The 19,909-nt window shown below is 35.7% G+C and overlaps 1 protein-coding gene across 1 annotated transcript; it reads right to left on the bottom strand.

Annotated features, from left to right (window-relative positions):
* Positions 1 to 5,976: 5,976 nt before the first annotated feature.
* On the bottom strand, positions 5,977 to 14,051 carry MGAT4C (MGAT4 family member C). The gene is made up of 3 exons (XM_010170851.1): positions 13,896 to 14,051; positions 9,247 to 9,394; positions 5,977 to 7,130 (listed from the first exon to the last, which is right to left on the bottom strand). Exons 1-3 carry the CDS (start codon positions 14,022 to 14,024, stop codon positions 5,977 to 5,979), a joined length of 1,431 nt encoding a protein of 476 aa, XP_010169153.1. The 5' UTR covers positions 14,025 to 14,051.
* Between the last annotated feature and the right edge of the window lie 5,858 nt (positions 14,052 to 19,909).

Below are 19,909 nucleotides of genomic sequence, written 5' to 3' on the forward strand. Positions count from 1 at the left end.
TTATCAGAACAAGGTAAACCTACTTATGAGGAAGCAAAGTATACAATAACTAGTTGTCAGTTTTTCTTTAAAGTATGCCTTTTGCTCTTGGTTTATACGGACTTTTGGACTGAGTTAAACAAAATAAAATGTGGTATCTACAGTAAAAAACCCCCTTGAATAGTACTGTGGTTAAAGAGAAGGGCATTAAGCCAAAGGGTCTTTTCATTTCTTACATTTATTTCAAAAAATATTACATGTACTGTAGCAAGGATAGTAACTGCTCCTTGTTACATTTCCATCCCCAACCTAGTAGACATAAGTATTCCAGTGCTGCAGTACAGCAGGCTGGACAGATGGCCAATATTGTTCTTTGTGTACCACATCAGTGTGCATGCCCAGGGCAATGTTTTTGAAAGATGAATCTGTTATTTTTATTGAGACAGCAAAAAAAAGAGCAGTTCTAGGGGCTATCACAGGCTCCCTTTTGCTGTAAAAGAGTTAATACAATGATGATACTCTGACAAAAAACCATTATGAAATGACAAGTTAGTTTAAGTGCAATTATAGAGCAGAAATATTCACACATAGTATTTATTTAACCTTTTCTTACCTTCATGGTATTTTTGTCTTTTCTGCTTAAGTTGCTCAGGGTAGAAGCAGTCTAATCACAAAGAAACTTTTGCATCTGATTTTAAAATTAAGTTGGTCTTTTGCATAACAGTTATATTTTTCCTGGTAATAATCAATGCAGTTATCTAGGAAGAAAACCCACCCTAGTAATACCAAGAAACTGAACCCTCTGCTTGTGCTGGTTTTTAAAAAATGGTACATATCTGTTAAGAAATGGGAACATTTCATAAAGTACAAACACAGTATCTTAGGGACTGAGAATACACAGCCTGAGATTTCCACGGCTGTCAGCAAGGTTTTCCTGAGCTGGTAAAAGCAAAACCAACGTTAATGAGTAAATAGCAAGAAAGAGGGAAGGCAGCTATTTAACCAGATGAACAGAGGAAATGAGCATCAGCTTTTGATGTTCAGCTTTACTCATTAAATGTGAAACTCTTACATAAGCCCAGCAAATGGCTGGCAAAGGGTTTAATTAGCAATATAAACCTACTTAAAGTACCTTCAAGTTCTAAGTGGAATTTTAGGAGCCTTTTTACAACTGTTAGGGCAAAGTAGAATTTTATTAGAGAATTTGTAGTAGGTAGTATGACAGTTGAAATACATCTAGAAATGTGGCTGAAAAACAACCTATAATCTGCCCAGACAGCAATTCAATTTTATGCCAGTTTAACAACAAAATACTCTTATGGAAATGTTATTGTAATTAATCTTTCTCTGTGCTTAATTTCATTGTTAAACTAACATGTAATAAATAATGCTTTAGATTCAAGTTGGAGATTCATATTCCTTATTTCAAAAATGAACAAATTATTTTCATTGAAATTGCAAGATAGTACGTATGAAAAAGATACTGAACATCACTGCTGTGAAGAGTGGTGCTGCTGATAGGAAACTATCTGTAAAGTTTATATGTATCAAATGTTTTTACCTAGATTTATATATATTACATATAATCATGCATTAGAAACAGTTCTCCTGTAACTGTAACATTCAGACTTGCATAGTGTCCCGTCTTATTTAGTAGAGAGAAACAGATCTTAGACAACCATTGTACACTGAGATGACTTTGAATGTGCTCCTCTTTCTCTCCATTTACAGCAGAAGCAGCAATCTAGCCTTAGTCTACGTGCCTGACTGTGACGCTAAAGGTCGTTAGTGCCTAGGCGATGCAGAATGTATTTGCTGTGCCAAAACTAGTAGAGGTAAGAACTTGGAAAATGCCATCTGGAAATAACAAAATACACATGTTTGGAAACGATTTTCATTTCAGCCTTCCAGGGTGGCTAAAACTAAAATGAAAAAATAAGACAAATATTTGTTTATATGAAAAAATATTTTGCAAAATCATCAGTTTCAGTCTTTTATGATATGTAAAACAATCCTGCTTCCACTAAATGGAGCAGAAATTTCGTAGTTTTCATCTCAAAGGACTAGGATGACAAGAACAAGGATTAAGCATCTTGTTTTACTTTATCTGAAAAGCTAATGGAGTCATGGAGACTCTTCAATTCATTTTTTTTTTGTATATACATTATGTCATCAAAATAACTTATTTTCATTATAATACATCTGTATTTTCCACCTGTGTTTTGCAAAACATTACACTGTATTATTCGAGGACACAACACAGCTTGAGCTCATGATACATAATCTACATTACTGCTCATAATTTAATACTTACTGAAAGGTAGCCTAACAGAACTGAAAAATTAACATGAGAGTAGTAAGAGCTATCATTTCCATTAGAATCTCTGAAATGCTTCATAGTGAGTTTATTGCATCTGCAATTTTTAAGATGGTTAACCATGGGGTTTTTTTCCTTTAATATTTTTCCAAGATTAAAAAAAAAATAAAATTAAGGTGTTATAGTTTGATGTTTATTTAACTTTTAATAATTCAATAGCAAACAAGTTCCTGATTTCCCTTTATAAAAGAAAAATTAGAGTCTAACACAAGAGAACACTGAGCAGAGAGTAAAATAGAACACTGATCTAAAAATAACAGATTCATATAGCACCTTAGTGAGATATCTTTAGTGTAGTACATATAGGAAATATGTTAAAACTATTTTGCCTGAAAATTACTGTCTTCTGGGTTTGTTTAGTCTGCACTAAACTAAGGGCTTAGTTCTTTTAATTCACATTGAGTACCAGTTTACTTCCCGAGAATTCCCTGTGTCAGAGACATTACACTGTGTGAAGAAAGGTAGAAGACAAACTGGCTTTTAGTTAAGAAAAAAAGGCCCAGACACATTATGCAATGAGGAATTTCAAACAGTGCCAATAGGAACAATACATGTAAGTTAGTGAAGAATAGATCCATCAGTGTGTATACCACAGTGTATTATTTCCAGTATTGGCATTTCACTATGAAAATACTGATGTTCAGTCAACAAATAAACCCAGGAAATACACACCAACAGAACCAACTGCATACACCAATGAACAGAGCTTTGTGACACTGAAAATCGTTTGCTTAATCAGTGAAAAAAAGAAAATCCACACTTCGAGGAGTATTAGTGAGCATATACATGTCTGATATTTTCCTTTCAGAAAGCAATCATTTTTCTTGACACGTAAAGAAAAAAAAAAAAATCTTAAAATGTATCTTTCTGAAATCTGTCTGAAAACCAGTTATCATTGATTTTATGTTTTTTCTTTTTTCTTTTTTTTTTTGTTTTCAAAAATTGTCAATATTTTTCATGTGAATGCATTGAATAAAATATGCATTCTGTGAAAGAGGAGCTGGGACCCATACATTAAAGTGAGTGCTCAAAACACTAGCTTACAGAACTGTGTTCTTGCCTCTCCTGGAATAAATGTATTGTTAACTATTTTTTCCAAATCAACTAAAATTCAACAGGAAGAGTGGTGCATGCCTCTTATTCCCAGCACATACTACTATCCACATCCAAAGAAAGCTAACTTTGAGGGCATCCACTTGATATTTGTGGGTTTGACCCTCTCAGACAGATGAGAGTTCTCACTGCTAAGGCATGGTATCGAAGATGAGACTCATTACTACTGTTGTTTTAAAAAGGAAAGCAGTTTTATTCAACTCCGAATTAAAAAATACCATTTAAATTACTTCAGGATTGTCTTAAGAGCATTTAATTTGTACTAGTTATTCACATTGTATATGGTTTTGATTACAAGAACATTTTAAACCATGGGATTGAGTATATTTTCCTTTCTAATTTAGAAGATTCCTTTGGATGTACTGCATTTCTGAATAAACGTAAAGGTAATGTTCCTGGTTATCCTAGTTATGTTTGCTTTGGCACTACTAGTTAATGATCAAGAAATGGAAAAACAGAAGAATGACAGTTCATTAAAATAATTTTTGACTAATGACTAATTATCAACTAATTATTTGATAATCATGGAAGATCACTGTTAAGAAGCAAGTCCTTCATAAGTATTTATAACCATTGGAGATTAGCATGCATGTTTCTTTTAAAAAATGGTGTTATTTTTCTTTTCAAATTGAACATGTACACTGCTTTTAAACTATTTTACTGAAGATATGTGTATGAAGAATAGAGATTTAGGTGTGTATTAAGGAACAAAGAAAAAAAAACTTTCTTTGAGAAGAGGATGCTTTTTTTAAGTATGTAGGAGACTATATCAGAAGATTTATTTTAAAATGTACCTTACCTCTGTATTGGGGGATTTGCCAAACCTCAGCCTGAATGTATCAGGATTTATGAACCAAGAAAACCAATCTCATTACTATTTTTTGTAGATTTTTGAATAATTGACCCTTCCGATATAGCCACGTTAGGTTAGAATGTACTGCGTACAGTAGTTCACTCTTAGTGAGTGCAGGATTTCTTGAAATTTCAACATTGCCTTCCAGGTTTAACTAAAACCCATACATGATGATAACCATAGTGCTTATGAGATTGACAATGCAGTGTTCATCTGTGTCACACTTTATGCTCATGGATTTCTTAGTGTATCTACTGAGAGTCTGGAGAATTTCTTAGAGGAAAAACCCCCACAGATTCTGCTAATCCAAAAGTATGCATATAGTATAAATCATATAGCTATGCCGCCTCCCTCTGTGGTACACTAAAAGTCCAGAGCTGACACTGAAGTCATGAGGAGTGAGGGAACTTTTCTGCTTATTGGATAAAGCTAGGCAAAATAAGCTTACAGAACATAACCAGAGACAGTGGAAAGATATCTACAAAACTAACATGATCAGGATTAGAAAACTGAAGAAAAAAATGTAAAACAAACAAAAAAGTAACTAAAAACATATTAATTTTTCATTGAATTAAGATTCTTCATTTTGCATCTGCTCTGTTGACTAGAGAGCATTCAGGTAAGACTGTTGATGATATTCACCTCCCATTGATTAACCTGGTAAACTTTACATTTGTATCATATATGGACTGGACGTGTAGATGTGGAAGACATAATGGTCCTTGGAAAGCATGCTGCAGTATTCAGCTATGTGCAAATTTCTCACAAGGAGTTCTGCATATCGTGAAGGAACAGAAAATGTTGAAGCTGAGATGTGTTAAGATGCCTGTCTAAGAGAACAGTGTTGCCCTTGAGGTGCTTGGATATGATAGCAACAGCTGTACTCAAGCAGAATGCTTGCTTACTGTGAGCCATTTTTTTCAAATAAGGAGAGTAAATTCATCCCCTAAGTAATACAAAATCCAAGTAGTTCTTGTTTCAGTGAAAGGACCCAGGAAAAAGAACAAAGGATGTTTGTTGAGACAGAATAACAGATGCAATTATCTATTTTTTACATAGTTGTCATGTCAGATTTATAATTTTACATCCTTTTGAAAAGAAGTTGCAATGATTAGCCACACAATTTTGTTACAGTGATTAGAATGAAACTTCCAGTTTCAGGTCAGATTTCCTTGTCACAACTGGCTTTAAAAGAAACACATCACTAACTATTGTACATTGTACGCATTGTACAAATGCATACTACCGTAACATTTTAAATTTTTATGTGCATGAGGTGCAATCCAATTTCTGTTCACAACGTACTGGTCATAGCTTTAAACCTTTCGGTAATTATAGAATGTTTTGGTTTTTTAATTCTGTTTAGTCCAAAAGATCTCTCTTACAGAGAAACAATAATAAAAAAGGGGTTCAAGATCTCAAAAAAAGTTTGAGAACTTTATATTTCCTATAAAATTCAAAATTTTCAAGAAATAAATGTTTGTATATTGCCTGGCCAAACTAGAAAAAATAAATTGCTTTGCTTGTTTTTTTATTTCCCCAGATTTTCTGTGTCTCTAGTAGAGCTGGAAACGTCAGTTTTTCTGGGGAATGGCACCAGTTGGGACTCAGCTGATTGTATGCAGTTTGTACCTTCTCAGGTGGCTTTGCTTTATTAATTTGGTGTTTGAGAAGTCCAGACGCTAATGCTTCTAATGATCAGCCATTCTTTTTGACTTTTGGTAACAAGTATTCTCATGCAGTTAATATCAAACAGAACTTTGTGCTCTACATCTGTTATTTCAAAATTCCCATTTTTGAATTCCCCTAGTCTTAAATAAGTAGTACATTGTCTGCCTTTTTTATTCCCTACAATCTTTTCTCCTACTTCCAGGGCCCCATGATGCAAAATGTCATTTTGTCGGTCTTCAGTTCCAGTGACAACTTTAATTTTATTGATTTTAATGGGCTTTTCAAATACAATCCCATAGAAGTCTCCAGTAGAAGGTGATTTTCCCCAGAAGTACTCATCAATGCTGCTGTAAGCCTTGCTTGCCTCATAGTTTTCAAATACATTCATGTTGGTGTGCAAGTTTGCAGGTGGGTTGTCAGGAATATCAAATGATTCCTCTTCAAAATCATCATCCTTTAGCTTGTTTTCAGCTCCTTTGTAAGAGGAGTAGTATCCCATGTGCTGGAACAGAGATGGCTTAAAACGTATCACTTCCTTTTGAGCTAATAGCCCACGAAAGTGGATGAGCAGCCAATCGCAAGGCATTTCTTGGTAGAACATCAACAGAAAATGGGCCAGGCGTGGGAGGTCATGGGAATGGTAAAGCTTTCCAATGTACCCCAGTTTGGAGAATTCCAAAGTCACCCAGTAGGAGCCTTCCCGTGAGGTAATTACTTTCTTAACAGTAGTCAAAAAATTCTTTGAGCAGCGAACATCATCTTCTAGCATCACATAATAGTCAGAAAGATTTGCACAGAAGTTAAGAAGGAAAGCATAATCTACATTTTGTTTGGATCGAAACTTCACACGGTCCTCTGGGTCATTGTAATTTCTCTTGAGGCCATCCAGTACAGGATAATACTCTTCAGGGACATGAATAACTATTAATCTGCCTGCAATTATGTGATGTGCAAATTTCTGTGAAATATCCTGGACTATCCCTTCACACCAGTCTGAGTCAAAATCTGCCAGCTGCACTACTACTGCAATTTCTTTGAGTTCCTCATAACTTGACTGCTCAAATATGGATTTGATGGTCTCAAGCAAGTAGTTTCCCTTTTTCCGTTTCACAGAGGATAGCCCAATTGTAAGATATCCTGTACAAAAGACAATTAAAAAAAATTCCTGAGTATTTGACATTGGAAACCATTTCACCACAAAGCTATCCTCCAGAGAAGTGCTTATATTAAATAAATCTTTTGAATGGTGAAGACTGAGACATTTGGTGTGTGAACTTATCAAGCAGCATGCAACAAACGACGTTTATTGCCTTTTAATGAAAGAAGAAACATATTGCAAGCAAATAGACATACGGAGACTATTGTATTAAACATTCACTTGTAAACTGCAAAGAATGGCATGTAGTGGACAAAAGCCAAAGCAATGTGCACGTATATGCCTGGTAGAGGAAACCACATAGACAATGATAAGGCTGTAAAATCTGCTAAAAGAAAGGGTATTATGAGATATGATTCACACAATATTTTTAAAGCAAGGAACTATGAATGCAGCACAAAAATGTGAGCTATAGATTAATTATCAAATTTTTATCATTTTAAGCACTCTACAAGACTAGTTACACTTATGCATAAATTCACATTTCTGTGAATGTTGCATGGATAATTTTTTTTCCTGTGTGTTCATTTTTAACTAAATTTGTCCAATTTTCCCTGGCTAATAGTTCTTCTAACCCTTTTTCAGGACTCAGGTGAAGGACAAAAGGAAAATTTTCTTCACCCAGAGGGTGGTGGAGCACTGGAACAGGCTCCCCAGGGAGGTAGCCATGGCACCAAGCCTGACAATATTCGAGAAGCATTTGAACAATGCCCTCAGACACATGGTCTGACTCTTGAGATTGTCCTGTGCTAGGGCAAAGGTTGGACTTGATGATCCTTGTGGGTCCCTTCCAACTCACATTTATGATTCTATGATTCTATGACTCATGGAGCATTTTACAGGGAACTCCTTCTTTCAAGATGTAATTTAGATATTATTTTAAAGTAGAAAAGAACTTACTATTGTATATCTATGCTTGTATAAATAATTCTTAATGCTGTCACATCTTTCTAGGGAGAGATGCATCTTAATTATGAAAAAAGAATTTTCAGCTCTGCTGTTTTGGCGTCATTGCCATCACATTTTTACCAGCAGTCCAAATCAGGGTTTCTTTTCAGGTATTTGCTAATATATCTCAATTTTTCTAACTTCTAATGTAAAAAAATGTTCAGACTTCATAATTGACAGGCATACTTTAGTTGAACCTACCCCAACTTTCTTAAAATATTATGGTTTGTAAAATACTGATCTGATAAAGTGATTCAGAGTGTTCCTTGAGGCTTAAGTCTGCTCAAAATGCAGTTGTGCAGTGAAATACAATCCCCAGGAGCCATTTATGCTGTCTTCACAGCCCCAGATTTCTAAAATTTGAACAAACTTTATAGCTTTCTATGAAGATCAACAACTCAGAGCTGATTTTATTTTACCTTCTGCTCTTGGACTTCTGAGCCTTGTTTATGTTTGTGAAATGATCAATTTGGGACCAAAAGGACATTTGTCTAAAAGCTAGGTATGGCCATATTTCACTTTGAGTTGAAAGTCTTGAACCCTGCCTGAGGTCTAAATAACTAGATAGTCCATCTGCAGATGGCTTCAAGAAGAATCCTCCTTTACTGTCCCCATGATAGCACAATTCATCTCCCTCATTATCATAGCTAAAGGAACAAGGAGATCTATTCACAGCTGCTGGACTGGTACAACAGGGAACCTGAAGGGTGTATCTGTGTGATCCCAAACATACCTTAGATTAGATTTTACTGGTTATACAGACAGAGATTGACAGTGTGGTCTCAGAAGGTGGTTACAGAACACCACCAGCATGTGTCTTGCTCTTGCTTTCTAAATCATCTCCCTCCGGCCTGGGGGGAAGATCCACAGAAATAGACTTGCACAAACCATCCAGGGACTGCCTGCACGATGACTACGAGTCAGGCATTTGGTCAGAAGGTAACCAGGCTGTGGGGCAGTCACTGCTAGGGCTGAACTAGCAGCTGCCTAGGAACTACCTATGCAGAGAGAGATAGCTGTCCCACTAACTCTCTGAGATAGTCACTGCTTAACTCAGCCTCTCTTGCCTAGAAATATCACAGGGACTAAATGGATTTCACCCATTTTTAAATTACTTCATTTCATAACATTCAGATTGCAGTTACTTACTTTTCCTTGGCAAAGGCGTGCCAGCTAGGTAGCGATAGGAAATATTTATAGATCCTGAGAAATTAGACAAATCTTTAAAAGTGTGAACATAGCGCTCTGGGTTGAGCTGGTGCGTAGCTGTTTCTCTGATTAATTGCTTGTCCCTTTCCTATTAGTGAGGAAACAAAAAGAACAGGAGAGGGAGAGAGACAGAGAGAAACACATTTGAGAATGCCAGCCAGAGAGGAAAGACGGTCAGGCAGTTTTCCAAGAACAACATTTTTCTGTGTCAATTTTCATGAAAGCATGTAGATGTCACCTCATTTTTGTAAAAACCCATTACTGAATATCATACATTTTTGGATACAGAAAATCTACCATAACCTTTCAGATTATGGTAACAGGAAAAGAAAAAAAAATATTTTGGCCAAAAACTCTGGAAAGATTGCAAACACTAAATTATTGCCAAAAATGCTGTGGTATTCAAAATAGGGATAAGAAAGTATCAGTCAGTAGCAGATGAGAAAATTTACATAGATGGAGAAGTGGGGGAAATTTTTTGAAAATGTTTTCGGTACTTAAAAAAACCCACCAAGATTGTTACAAAGGAAAGGTAAAACTAGATCCTGGCATCTGTCTCATTTTTCCATTTTTTCTGAGTAGCTCCAACTCAGGTTTGTGATAAGAAGAAATGCATGTCATCATCCAGACAGCTAAAGTGTTCTTTGGATTTGGTGAATATATTTTGTTGGTATAGAAAAAAGGCAAATTTATCACCATGCCTCCTCTTCCTGCCTCCTTCTCCTGTCTTTTTTTTCCAAGAGGCTTCTCAAGCCATAGTAAAGCCACACAAGGGAAGGAGCAGCTTCGTCAGCAGTGCTCTATCCAAAAGCTCACTTGGGTCTCAGGAAAATCTGTTCCTCAGTCCTGAAGAAAAGGGAAAATATTTAACAGGTTGTAGTGTCATGAGACTGGATTTAAAGGTAGGAATGCTCATTTAATTTGCACTGCTTGATTCTAGTCTGATGACAGGCCAGAGTATGAATGAGTTCATTTCTTCTGATATATGTATGTAAATGCACTAAAAACTTTCTGATCTGTTATTAAATAGGGTCATTGGAAGCAATAGTACTACAGCTAACAAGAACAGCCACAGAAACAGTAAACATATTTAATGGCTTAAGTATTAAAAATGTGTCAAAGATTTATTTTATAGCACAAATAAATTTTTCTGTAAATGCATCCTAGGTTCTTTAAGTTCATTATTTTTTCTTTTATAGAGGTAGTAAATAATTAACTTCTGAGCTTAGTAAAGATCTTTGGTGGACATCCAGGGGCATCTACCTGCGCTGTGATGCTCTCTTGATCTGCAATGTCTCTCCAGTATTTTTTTCTAGTGCTGCTATAGTACTTTGCATTTGCTCATAAATTATGAAAGGAAGTTTTACATTGATCAAATTCCAGATTAAAATGTAGCTCAGTGAACTAGGATGAAAGCGCACCAAAGCTTCAGGAGATATGAACGAAAACTGTCAAATGGAAAAAAAAAAAAAAGGCTGATCCAAAAACTTCATTTTTTAAACCCAGCCTTTCTTTAATGTCAAAACATTATTTGTCACTGGTTCCAGAATGGAGCACAAAAATTCTTTATTTCATAAGAAGGTTTTGGAATGGAAACCCATTCTGCTAAGGTTTTTCTACATAAAAAGCTTCAAAATGTTTAGAAATAGAGGATGTCAGGACAAAATATTATAATTTTAACAAGCAAAATATTTGAACTGACCACAGAAATTTTCCTTTTTTGTTTTTTCTTGAAGAAATGCCTATTGGGCCTAACAATTTTTTTTTTTTCAAATTGTTGTTGTTGAAATATGAAATATGGATTTTTTCACAAATTTAAAATATGGTTCTTCTACCTCTGACTTCTATGCAGAAGTCAGTGAAGCTGAAGAGCTTGATTAGCTCTCTTCAGCTGTCTCCTTTAATTTTTTCTATGATGGTTGTAACTATCCTTTAACTCACATTCCAGTGTTTGCTGGAGCTTGGGAGGTTCCTGTGGGTGCCATGGAAAGAAGTGTGAGAAGTTTTCCATTTTTTACAGAGATACTCTGCTCCGCTGAGGATGCTCTGTTAGTTACTATTGTCTTCAAAGTACCCAAAATAATGATTAGTATTCATATAAGAGTCCAGAACGCATGTTTCACTTAGAACTTACAACTCAGAATATGTATAAAAAAGTCACTGATTATATTGTGATATCAATTCTGTATGTCTTCAAAATATCTGATCAGATGTGGTTCACACACTGCAGCCGAAGCACCTTAAACTATTCTGCTGACACACATGCATCAGCACTGTATACCCCTCATCAAACATACTTAAGAAATTTTCCCAGGTGAGCCCTTTTCATTTTCACAGCAAATACCTTCCAGAAAACAGCGAGGGCATTCTTCAAACATGTGAAAGTCTTGGAATGAAAAGGAACAGTTCTGTCCCTTCTTAATTAAGATTTCCCACAATGAATCTCACTTTAGCATTATAATATCCTGAAAAAGGCCACCCATCTTATCTTACATGTGGTGAAAGAGATACTAGCCCTGCATCCCACCTGCACAGCTTGCCGCCTGAGACTGAGAAGAGAAACTCAGGGTCAATTGCTTTCCTTTATCTGTTACCTTCAGGAGATACTCCAGCAGGAGACTTGCTACAATCAGAAAGTCAGAGGAACTTTGGGGCTCTGAGGACTTTCAGATTCCCATTCCCCAACGGGAACTGGTTAGCCTGCTGTCCTTGAAAGCTATTCCCAAGTGTATTTCTCCTCACCACCAACACTGAAACTGCTCATCTTTTACCTCATAAGAGAAAACTCACCAGATAAGTTAACAGAGGTGTCAGACATGGTCAGGAAAGTTGAAAATAAAAATCAAATAAATAAACTAAAAAGTAACACCCTAATACATTTGAAAAATGCTTGATGGACCATAAAAGTATCAAGAGATCTGGGAGAACTCTCAAGAGACTTGGCAAGAGACTTGGCTGGGAGCTACATGAATGCAAACATGTCAGAACTGTGATGAGAGAAGCAATGAAAGAGAGTGAATTTCTAAAAAAGAGGGAAAAAGGAGTAAATTAAGAATAAGTTATGGAACCATCTGAGGAGCTGGCAAACAAGACAGGAAAAGATTTCAGAAACAAACCAAGAGGAACACCATTAGCAGTGATAATAAAAGCACTTTCAGAAATATCTGGGGGACTTTGAAGTAATTAGTGAACGAAGAAGAAGCATCAGGGAAAATACCACTGGAAAAGAAAAATGTGATAAACCAGGTCAAATTCAATCACAACCACGAAATGATGAATAAATAAAACATAGTGCAAAACCTTAACCCAAGTACTGTTAGAGAAAGCAGTATGTCTGTAATGGAGTAACATGCTAGAAGCATGGGTTATCTTTTCAACTTTTAAAAACGTACTGGCAGTCTTAATAATATTGTAAGCATTTACAATATTGTTATAAGTAAAGTTATAAATAAAATACTTTAAATTAAAATCTCTAGCAAGTTATCTATCATTCTAATAAATTAATCTAAGTATTTTACTATTTATGTATTGTACTTTTTTCATGCTATGATATTTCTTTTCAGATCCAACCGAGATCAGGCTTCACCTTTCAGAATATTGAAAAACCCATACTGTCCCAGTTTGATGAATCAGACAAAGGGTGACATAGAGGATCAGAAAGCCACTCAGTAGTTCAATTAAAGTTCAAGAAAGAGGACTGTCTAATCATATCACACTGTTACATATTCAGATTAGTCATTTTACCATTTGAAAGCTCCAGTTTTCAAGCTATCATGTTTTTTTACTGGGCCCGATCCAACCTCCAACGAACTGGAAATTCAATCCATTAATCAAGTTTTCAGGGCTTACTTAGCATTCAGCACTGACACCCCCATAGGTTCCATACAAACTGTAGAGTTGTATTACATTGTTGGTAGTTTACTTGTTGAAATTCCTGACACAAATCTTTCCATAAATATTTTTCACAATCATAAACTTACACTAGGTATCATTTATCATTTACCACTGTAGTGCTGAACCTGCCAGATTCAAATCTGAGATAGAGAAAGTAAGAAAAACACAAAATAAAAGCACTAAAAAAAAATTACTTGTGCAAGGAGCTTAAAATATATGGAATTAGTGTAGGTTTTCTTCTATAATTGTACCTCTATAATATTATTTAATGTAGTATTCACAGGTGAAATTTGCAGTGTGGACTGAAAAAGGAGCTCCTAGATCACATAAATATTTCAGATGCAGGCAATTTTCAACATTAAAATTGAGGGAAATCCAGAAGTATGGAAAATACAGGGGATGTTTTGACACACCTGATGGCAATATCTCCATATTTTGCTATATTCATTATCACCCGTACTTCCAATAAACAATGGCATACTTCTGTGAAAAGGACTGTTAGGATATTACTGACACATCCTGTGTGCAGTATATATTGCTAAGATAGCTTCATCATAAAGGACACATCTTGAGGTTACTTCACTGTTAATGGTACACTAACAGGGAAAATTGCAAGAATTATGAAATTTTTGCTTAACTAGGGATGTGACCTATTCTATTGTTCCAGGATAATTTCTTCTGTATAAGAAACTTACCAAAACATAACCATCTTCAATGTATAAGTTCATGAACAGCAAGCAAATGACAAGGACTCCTAAGAATGACACTGCTGATCGTTTCCGCAAGCATCTCATTTTATCAAAATATTTCAAGCTGTGTCTCATGTGAAGAAAGGTATATAGTAGTGGCACCTATGAAAGAAAACCACAGTATTACAAGAACTGACTATCTGATAAACATGATAGCAAAACAACTTACCTTTACGTGTATCAAATCCCTTCAAACATGCATAGACAATACCCTTCAAGGTGGAATTAATTTAATTTGATCACTATCATGAAGTTTAATATAAAATCTTAACTATAATGTAAGCTTTTTTGTTGTTGTTTTGACAGCAAATAAAAAAGCACAGTTTGTCCTAGCCATTTTAGGCTGGAATTATGATGTCACTGCAGCAGAAGTGTATCAGCAGTTCAGTTTCCTGTGTATAACTATTAGATCTCAACTTGAGGTTGAGAGATGATGTTGTGCATTGTTTCCCTGTGTACTTGTGTCTCCTTCCAAAGACAACTCAGGACAACAGTCAAGGAAGAAGCTATTGCATTGCTCAGTATTGTTGCCAACAGGAGAATTCTGGATACCAGAACTGCCAGGCCCAAACGGGGTACCTTCCCTGCAGTGAGAAGGCAGTAGCAAGACTGTGCAGCTTCCCTTAGCCTTAGACTTCTGTGCTAGCATGGAAAAACTCTCACTGGAGGTGTCATTTTCTCCAAAAGAAGAAAAGTAGTTGTCTACCTTAGGCCAGACACATCAAAGCAAAGTATTGAGAAGTCCTTACTGCAACAATTAGATGCATCAGACAAAGGGTGGCATAGAGGATCGGAAAGCCAATCAGTAGTTCAATTCAAGATCAAGAAAGAAGACTATCTAGTCATATCACAATGTTACATATTTGGTTTAGTAATTTTACTATTTAAAACAAGATGAATGCTGTTCCTGACTACCAAACCATAAGCATTAACCTGTGTAGGACTATGTGTGTTTGAATAAGATCTGGCCACAAACTAAAGAAATGGGCTCCAGATCGGACTGTCCAAACTCTGGGTTTCTTAACTAAAAAGTAGATTATAAGATCATTATTTATGCTTTCACTTGTTTAAGGACAAATATATTTTGGCTATGGTCCATAACAATGTCTGATTTTTTAAATCAAAAGTAATATATAGAATTTATGTATAAATGGAGAGTTTAAAGGCTAGCCTGTGTGAAGTAGTAAATAGCACTGCAAGTGCAGTGGTTAAACCGTACCTTTTAATTCCTTCATTTTTGAAAGTGTTGAACATCTAAACTGACACAAAATAAGCCAAATTAGGAGTTCTATAAAAGATTCGTCATATAGAAAAATTTCAAGCCTAGTAACAAAAAAACCTTACAGGTGTAAAATTCAATCTATATTTGCTTTGCCAAACTGATTAAATATATCTAACAGTGTAAATTATGAGTCCATTAGATTCTAGAGAAAAGGGAGGTAAATACATCAAGTATTAGTTACACATATATTTAAATGCAAGATTTTGTCCATAGAGAATCAAGATGAGCTGCAGTAAATGGACACTGTCGTACACAGAATGATTTTAAAATCACTTGGTTGAGAATAAGAACAACTTAACATGTTGCACAAAGGACAACAAAAAAAAAGAATAAATAACAGTAGATTTCTGTCACTATTTATTTGAGGGTGGGCTGAATTGCAGTGGGCTGATTATATTGAAGCTGAAAAAGCCCAGTGTGGTTATTTTTATGTTACAGCTACAATTTCCTTTTTCCTTAATACTTAATATCTAAAAAAAAACCTCAAACAAAACCCAAACCAAAAAAACCATCAGGAAAGAGCTGTCAGGGCCATGAATCTTCAAACTCTTACCCTCTCACCTGTGACAACAGAGCAGTTGCTGGGTGTCTGTGGATTCCAGCAGGCTGTTGGGGAAATGAAAGATTACTGCTGTGCTAGAAAAGACTGTGTTACACATACATTTTGTTTGTTTCTTTCTTTCTTTTTTTTTTTTTCTCTTTTTCTTTTCCTCAGTATGACCACTGATTTTCACAACAACATACTCTTTTAAAAACTTATCAGAGGATCACTGGACGTATTAAACACTGTAGCTTCCCAGATAATGACATGAACTAGCCTGACTATTGGAAATTGAAAGAGTCTGGGTCAGCATGCTTGCAGCCACTGGCAACTTCAGATGTAGAGCTGCACTACAGTTGCACGTATTGAATTTATTCTTTGGAAAACTTGTGAATAAATAAATGTTTTTTTTCAGTCGCAGCATGACTGTATGTGCAATATTTTTTGAAAGAACTGTGATATTACACAGTTTTCTCATCTTTTCTCTGAGCAGCCTGTCTGTAAGCCTATATTTGCAATTATATTTACTGGTTATATTATATTGGTTTTTTTTCCTCATTACAATTTTCATTAGATCATTACTGTGTTGGATTAGGAACAGAAATTGAGGGAATTATGCAGGTGAGGCTGGAGGAACACAGAATTGTCATTGCTAAGGCTGATGTACAGAAAGAGAAGAGATCAGCGTGGCTTGTGTTGGTTTCAGAGGGCAGTCGTTAAAACATTCCTGTTTTACAAATAGAGTCCGTGAAACTGTTGAAAGCAAAAAGCCATTGCAGTGAGGTTTCTTTGTTCATAAGACCTATTGGTAGGTTCATACCGACTGAAGGAACCGAAGGAAAGGACTCAGGGTACGACCCGTCGTGGACCTGTATCACGGAGGCACTGACGCCATCACTAACACCAGATGGCACTGCGGACACGCACTTGCCAGCCCTCAACCTGTTCCTAAACCTATTTCTTCCAACCAGTTTGTCTGAACGTACTATTTGACATACTGTAAGCCTTTAGCTAAAAATGTGCACAGACTCGTACATATGTACATACAGAATTCCCTGCATCTTCCTAGAACTGCTGCTTCTTGCAGGTCCATTTCCAATCTGTAACATTGCATTGTGGGACACTACACAAGTGAAATTTGCAAGGAAAAGCAAGCTAATTTTCCCTTCTTTGCAGATGATGTCACTCATCTTTTGAAAAAATGTCTCAGAACTTTCCACAGTGAGACTCTTGATGTTCCTTAAGACTATTTGAGCAGAATATGCACCACTACTAAAAATGAAGACTTTGTGTGATAGTTTAACTTAGCTGGCAACCAAAAAAGACACAGCCACGTTAAAAAACATGCATGAATTATAAATCTTTTCCTTTCTAAATGAGATGTATTGTTTTCCTCAGTCTCTCCAGAGAGACATTTTAAGACACCAGATCCCTGTGCACAAGTATGTGTTTCTATTACACATGGACATGCAGTTTTACAGAGTAAAATGAAACTATAATTCTTTTGACTTTCTGAAATGACACAGCAATGAAAAGACAGTGAGCTAAAAAATGCAATGACATGCTGACATTTGTCTTGCAGAATTTGCAACAATCAGAGTATTTAAAAAATTGTTTTAAAAAGCAAATCCCAAATGACCTTCCAGTAAGACTCTGTTCTTAATAAGCTAAGTCCTTAAAAATAAAAAATGAAGTTAAAATATTTTAAGTCTGTTAAAATTTGAAAACATATTTCAATCCTGATGTCAATGTAGCTGTTCCTCAGAGGAAAAAAATGAGACAAAGCAAGAAGTTTTCCTTATATTCCTCTTTTTCATACGAAAAGGCTTTTTTTTGCTAGTCCTGTAATAATTTATCCAGACCACATACATGCACACTCAATGTGGCCAACCATTTCATATTCAATCCACTCTAATTCTTCATTACTTTCTGATGTTACTACGGATTTTGTGCTTTGTTCTGATTTCAGAACTTATTGTTTACTTTCCTGATCTGTTTTATCCTCAAAAAGATACATAAAAAGGCCCTGTGGTGTTCCTTTACCCTTAAGTATGCAACCCTAAGTTAGCGACTTAGCCTTACCTAACCAATACAGTGAACCTGCTTGTATCTATAGATGTCCTGAGGTGGAGTAACAAGATAATCTTTGTATTATATTCTAGTCTGCTTGGGTGCTGTGCCCCAGCAACTCAACAGTAGTTGATTATTTGCAGAGGAACTGATGGCTCTCAGAAATGGCAACTGCATTATTATTATATTGTAATATTTCAAAATCAGGCATGTAGCTTTGCCTAAAACTGCAGAGTCTGTATTCCAGAAGGTACAGTAGAGCAAACCTGCTACCACATATATTACATGGTCAAAATCCATAGACAACACACAAAAAACGATGACTGAATTATTAAATCCCCTATGAACTTTGTTGCAATCCTTGATTTGACTAAGGCATTCAGAAGCAAGTACTTCATTCCCCAGCCTTGTGACATACCATTCTACCATTATGTAACTGAACTGCTTTCCTTGCAGTTCTTAAAGCTTATCCAATATTTTTCAGCTTTTCTTTTTGGAAACTGTGTATGGTGCCTCAAGGATTGCATTCAGTCCTCTTTATAAAGTAGCAAAGGAAATATTTTCAGGGAAAAAAAAAAGGAAAAAAAAAGAAAAGAAAACTAAAAAAAGGAAATTTTTTACATGCCTATTATTAAATTTTGCATGTGTCATGGTCTTCTTACACAAAATGAAGAAAACAAACCCTAGGTTGTGATATACATTTGAGCTACGGTTGGTAGTAAACTGGAGAATTATAACAGATAAGCTATTCCATGGAGCTCAGATAGACTCCCAGCAAGATTCACTCTCTCTCTTACTGCAAGCCTGAAAGTCCATATAAAATATTTAATTAAGGCTGACAGGCAGGGTGTTTACTGTCACTGTCAGCAGGGAAGTAAAAACTGGTCTGAGGGAAAGGAAGGTTTAACTCAGAATGAGCCTAACAAATCCAGAGGGTAGATCTCAGGCTACTTTACTCCATAAGTACATTTTTTTGGATGACTTATCATTGTGTAGCTCCACATCCTCAAAACAAATGGTTTAAAGATTATAATGTCTTCTGAAATTTATATTCTAGATACAGAAATTTAAAAAGAGGTATATAAGTAGGCAGATTACTCAAAATTAACACTGGTAAAAGGATGGGCCAAAGAAGTGTGTTTTAAAAAAGGATTTGAAAGGCGTATTGATCCTTGATCCACAGAAAGTGAGAGATTATTTCAAACGCAGATGTAGTATACAGATATATACAGACTCCAACAGTCTGAGAAAAGGGATGAGAGTTTGGGAGGAAACAGATGCTTCAGATGAGGCAAGTTACCAAACAATATGGAAAAGTAAAGAGCTTAAATTCGATGTGGGTATTGGAGGATGAAGTGTCTTTCCTGTCTGACAGCTTCAGAGTGACATAAAATGGAACCACAAAACTTACTTTGGCCATAGTGCTCTAAGCAAAATGTAGTGTATTTCTTCTGACTTGGAAGAGTCAAGTCTAATCAAGGGGAAGAGATGGCTAAGAAGTGTGAAGACATATTGACTTAGACAGTAAAGCACTAGCTAATCCATCACTGGACGGATGGCTGTGTACATCATTGGATATATTTTATCAAGTAAGTTGTAGTATAAAAGATGAGTTTTAGAAAAACGATATAGACAATGAGTTAATGGCATGTGAAAGAGCCTGAAAAGCAAGAAAAAATGACAAAAAAATCTGAAAGAGCCCTGAAGTTCTATTCCACAGAGACAAAGCAGACAAGAAAATAGAAGAGCATGGGCATGAAGGGGGGACAGCTCACTGTAATATTCAGAGAGAGTGCATTTAGAAACTTTTAGAGATAAAGGAGTTGGGGTTTAGGCTGCATCAGAAATACAGACAGAAATTCTTGAGTATTGAAAATACCACTGGGCACCAGTCAGAGAAAAGAATTTCTAGAAAGATGAAGATAGAGATTGAGTTAAGTAGATATTGAACAGATTTTATCCATTGACTCACCAATGAATGAAAGAATGGCATGGATACAAGCACTGACAGATTCAAAAGCAAGCTAAAACTTTTATGGACAATTATCATACAGTACCTTTCTATAA

The sequence above is a fragment of the Antrostomus carolinensis genome, unplaced genomic scaffold (genome assembly GCF_000700745.2).
Source record: "Antrostomus carolinensis isolate BGI_N321 unplaced genomic scaffold, ASM70074v2 scaffold3206, whole genome shotgun sequence".
NCBI lineage: Eukaryota > Metazoa > Chordata > Aves > Caprimulgiformes > Caprimulgidae > Antrostomus > Antrostomus carolinensis.

Bases quoted from the DNA above. Each gene is read 5' to 3' on its own strand.
- MGAT4C (XM_010170851.1), bottom strand. From the start codon at position 14,024: ATGAGACACAGCTTGAAATATTTTGATAAAATGAGATGCTTGCGGAAA. The intron at 9,395-13,895 runs GTAAGTTTCTTA...CCTCACTAATAG, and splicing joins TTGAAGATGGTTATGTTTTG to GAAAGGGACAAGCAATTAAT. The intron at 7,131-9,246 runs GTAAGTAACTGC...TCTTTTGTACAG, and splicing joins CACGCCTTTGCCAAGGAAAA to GATATCTTACAATTGGGCTA.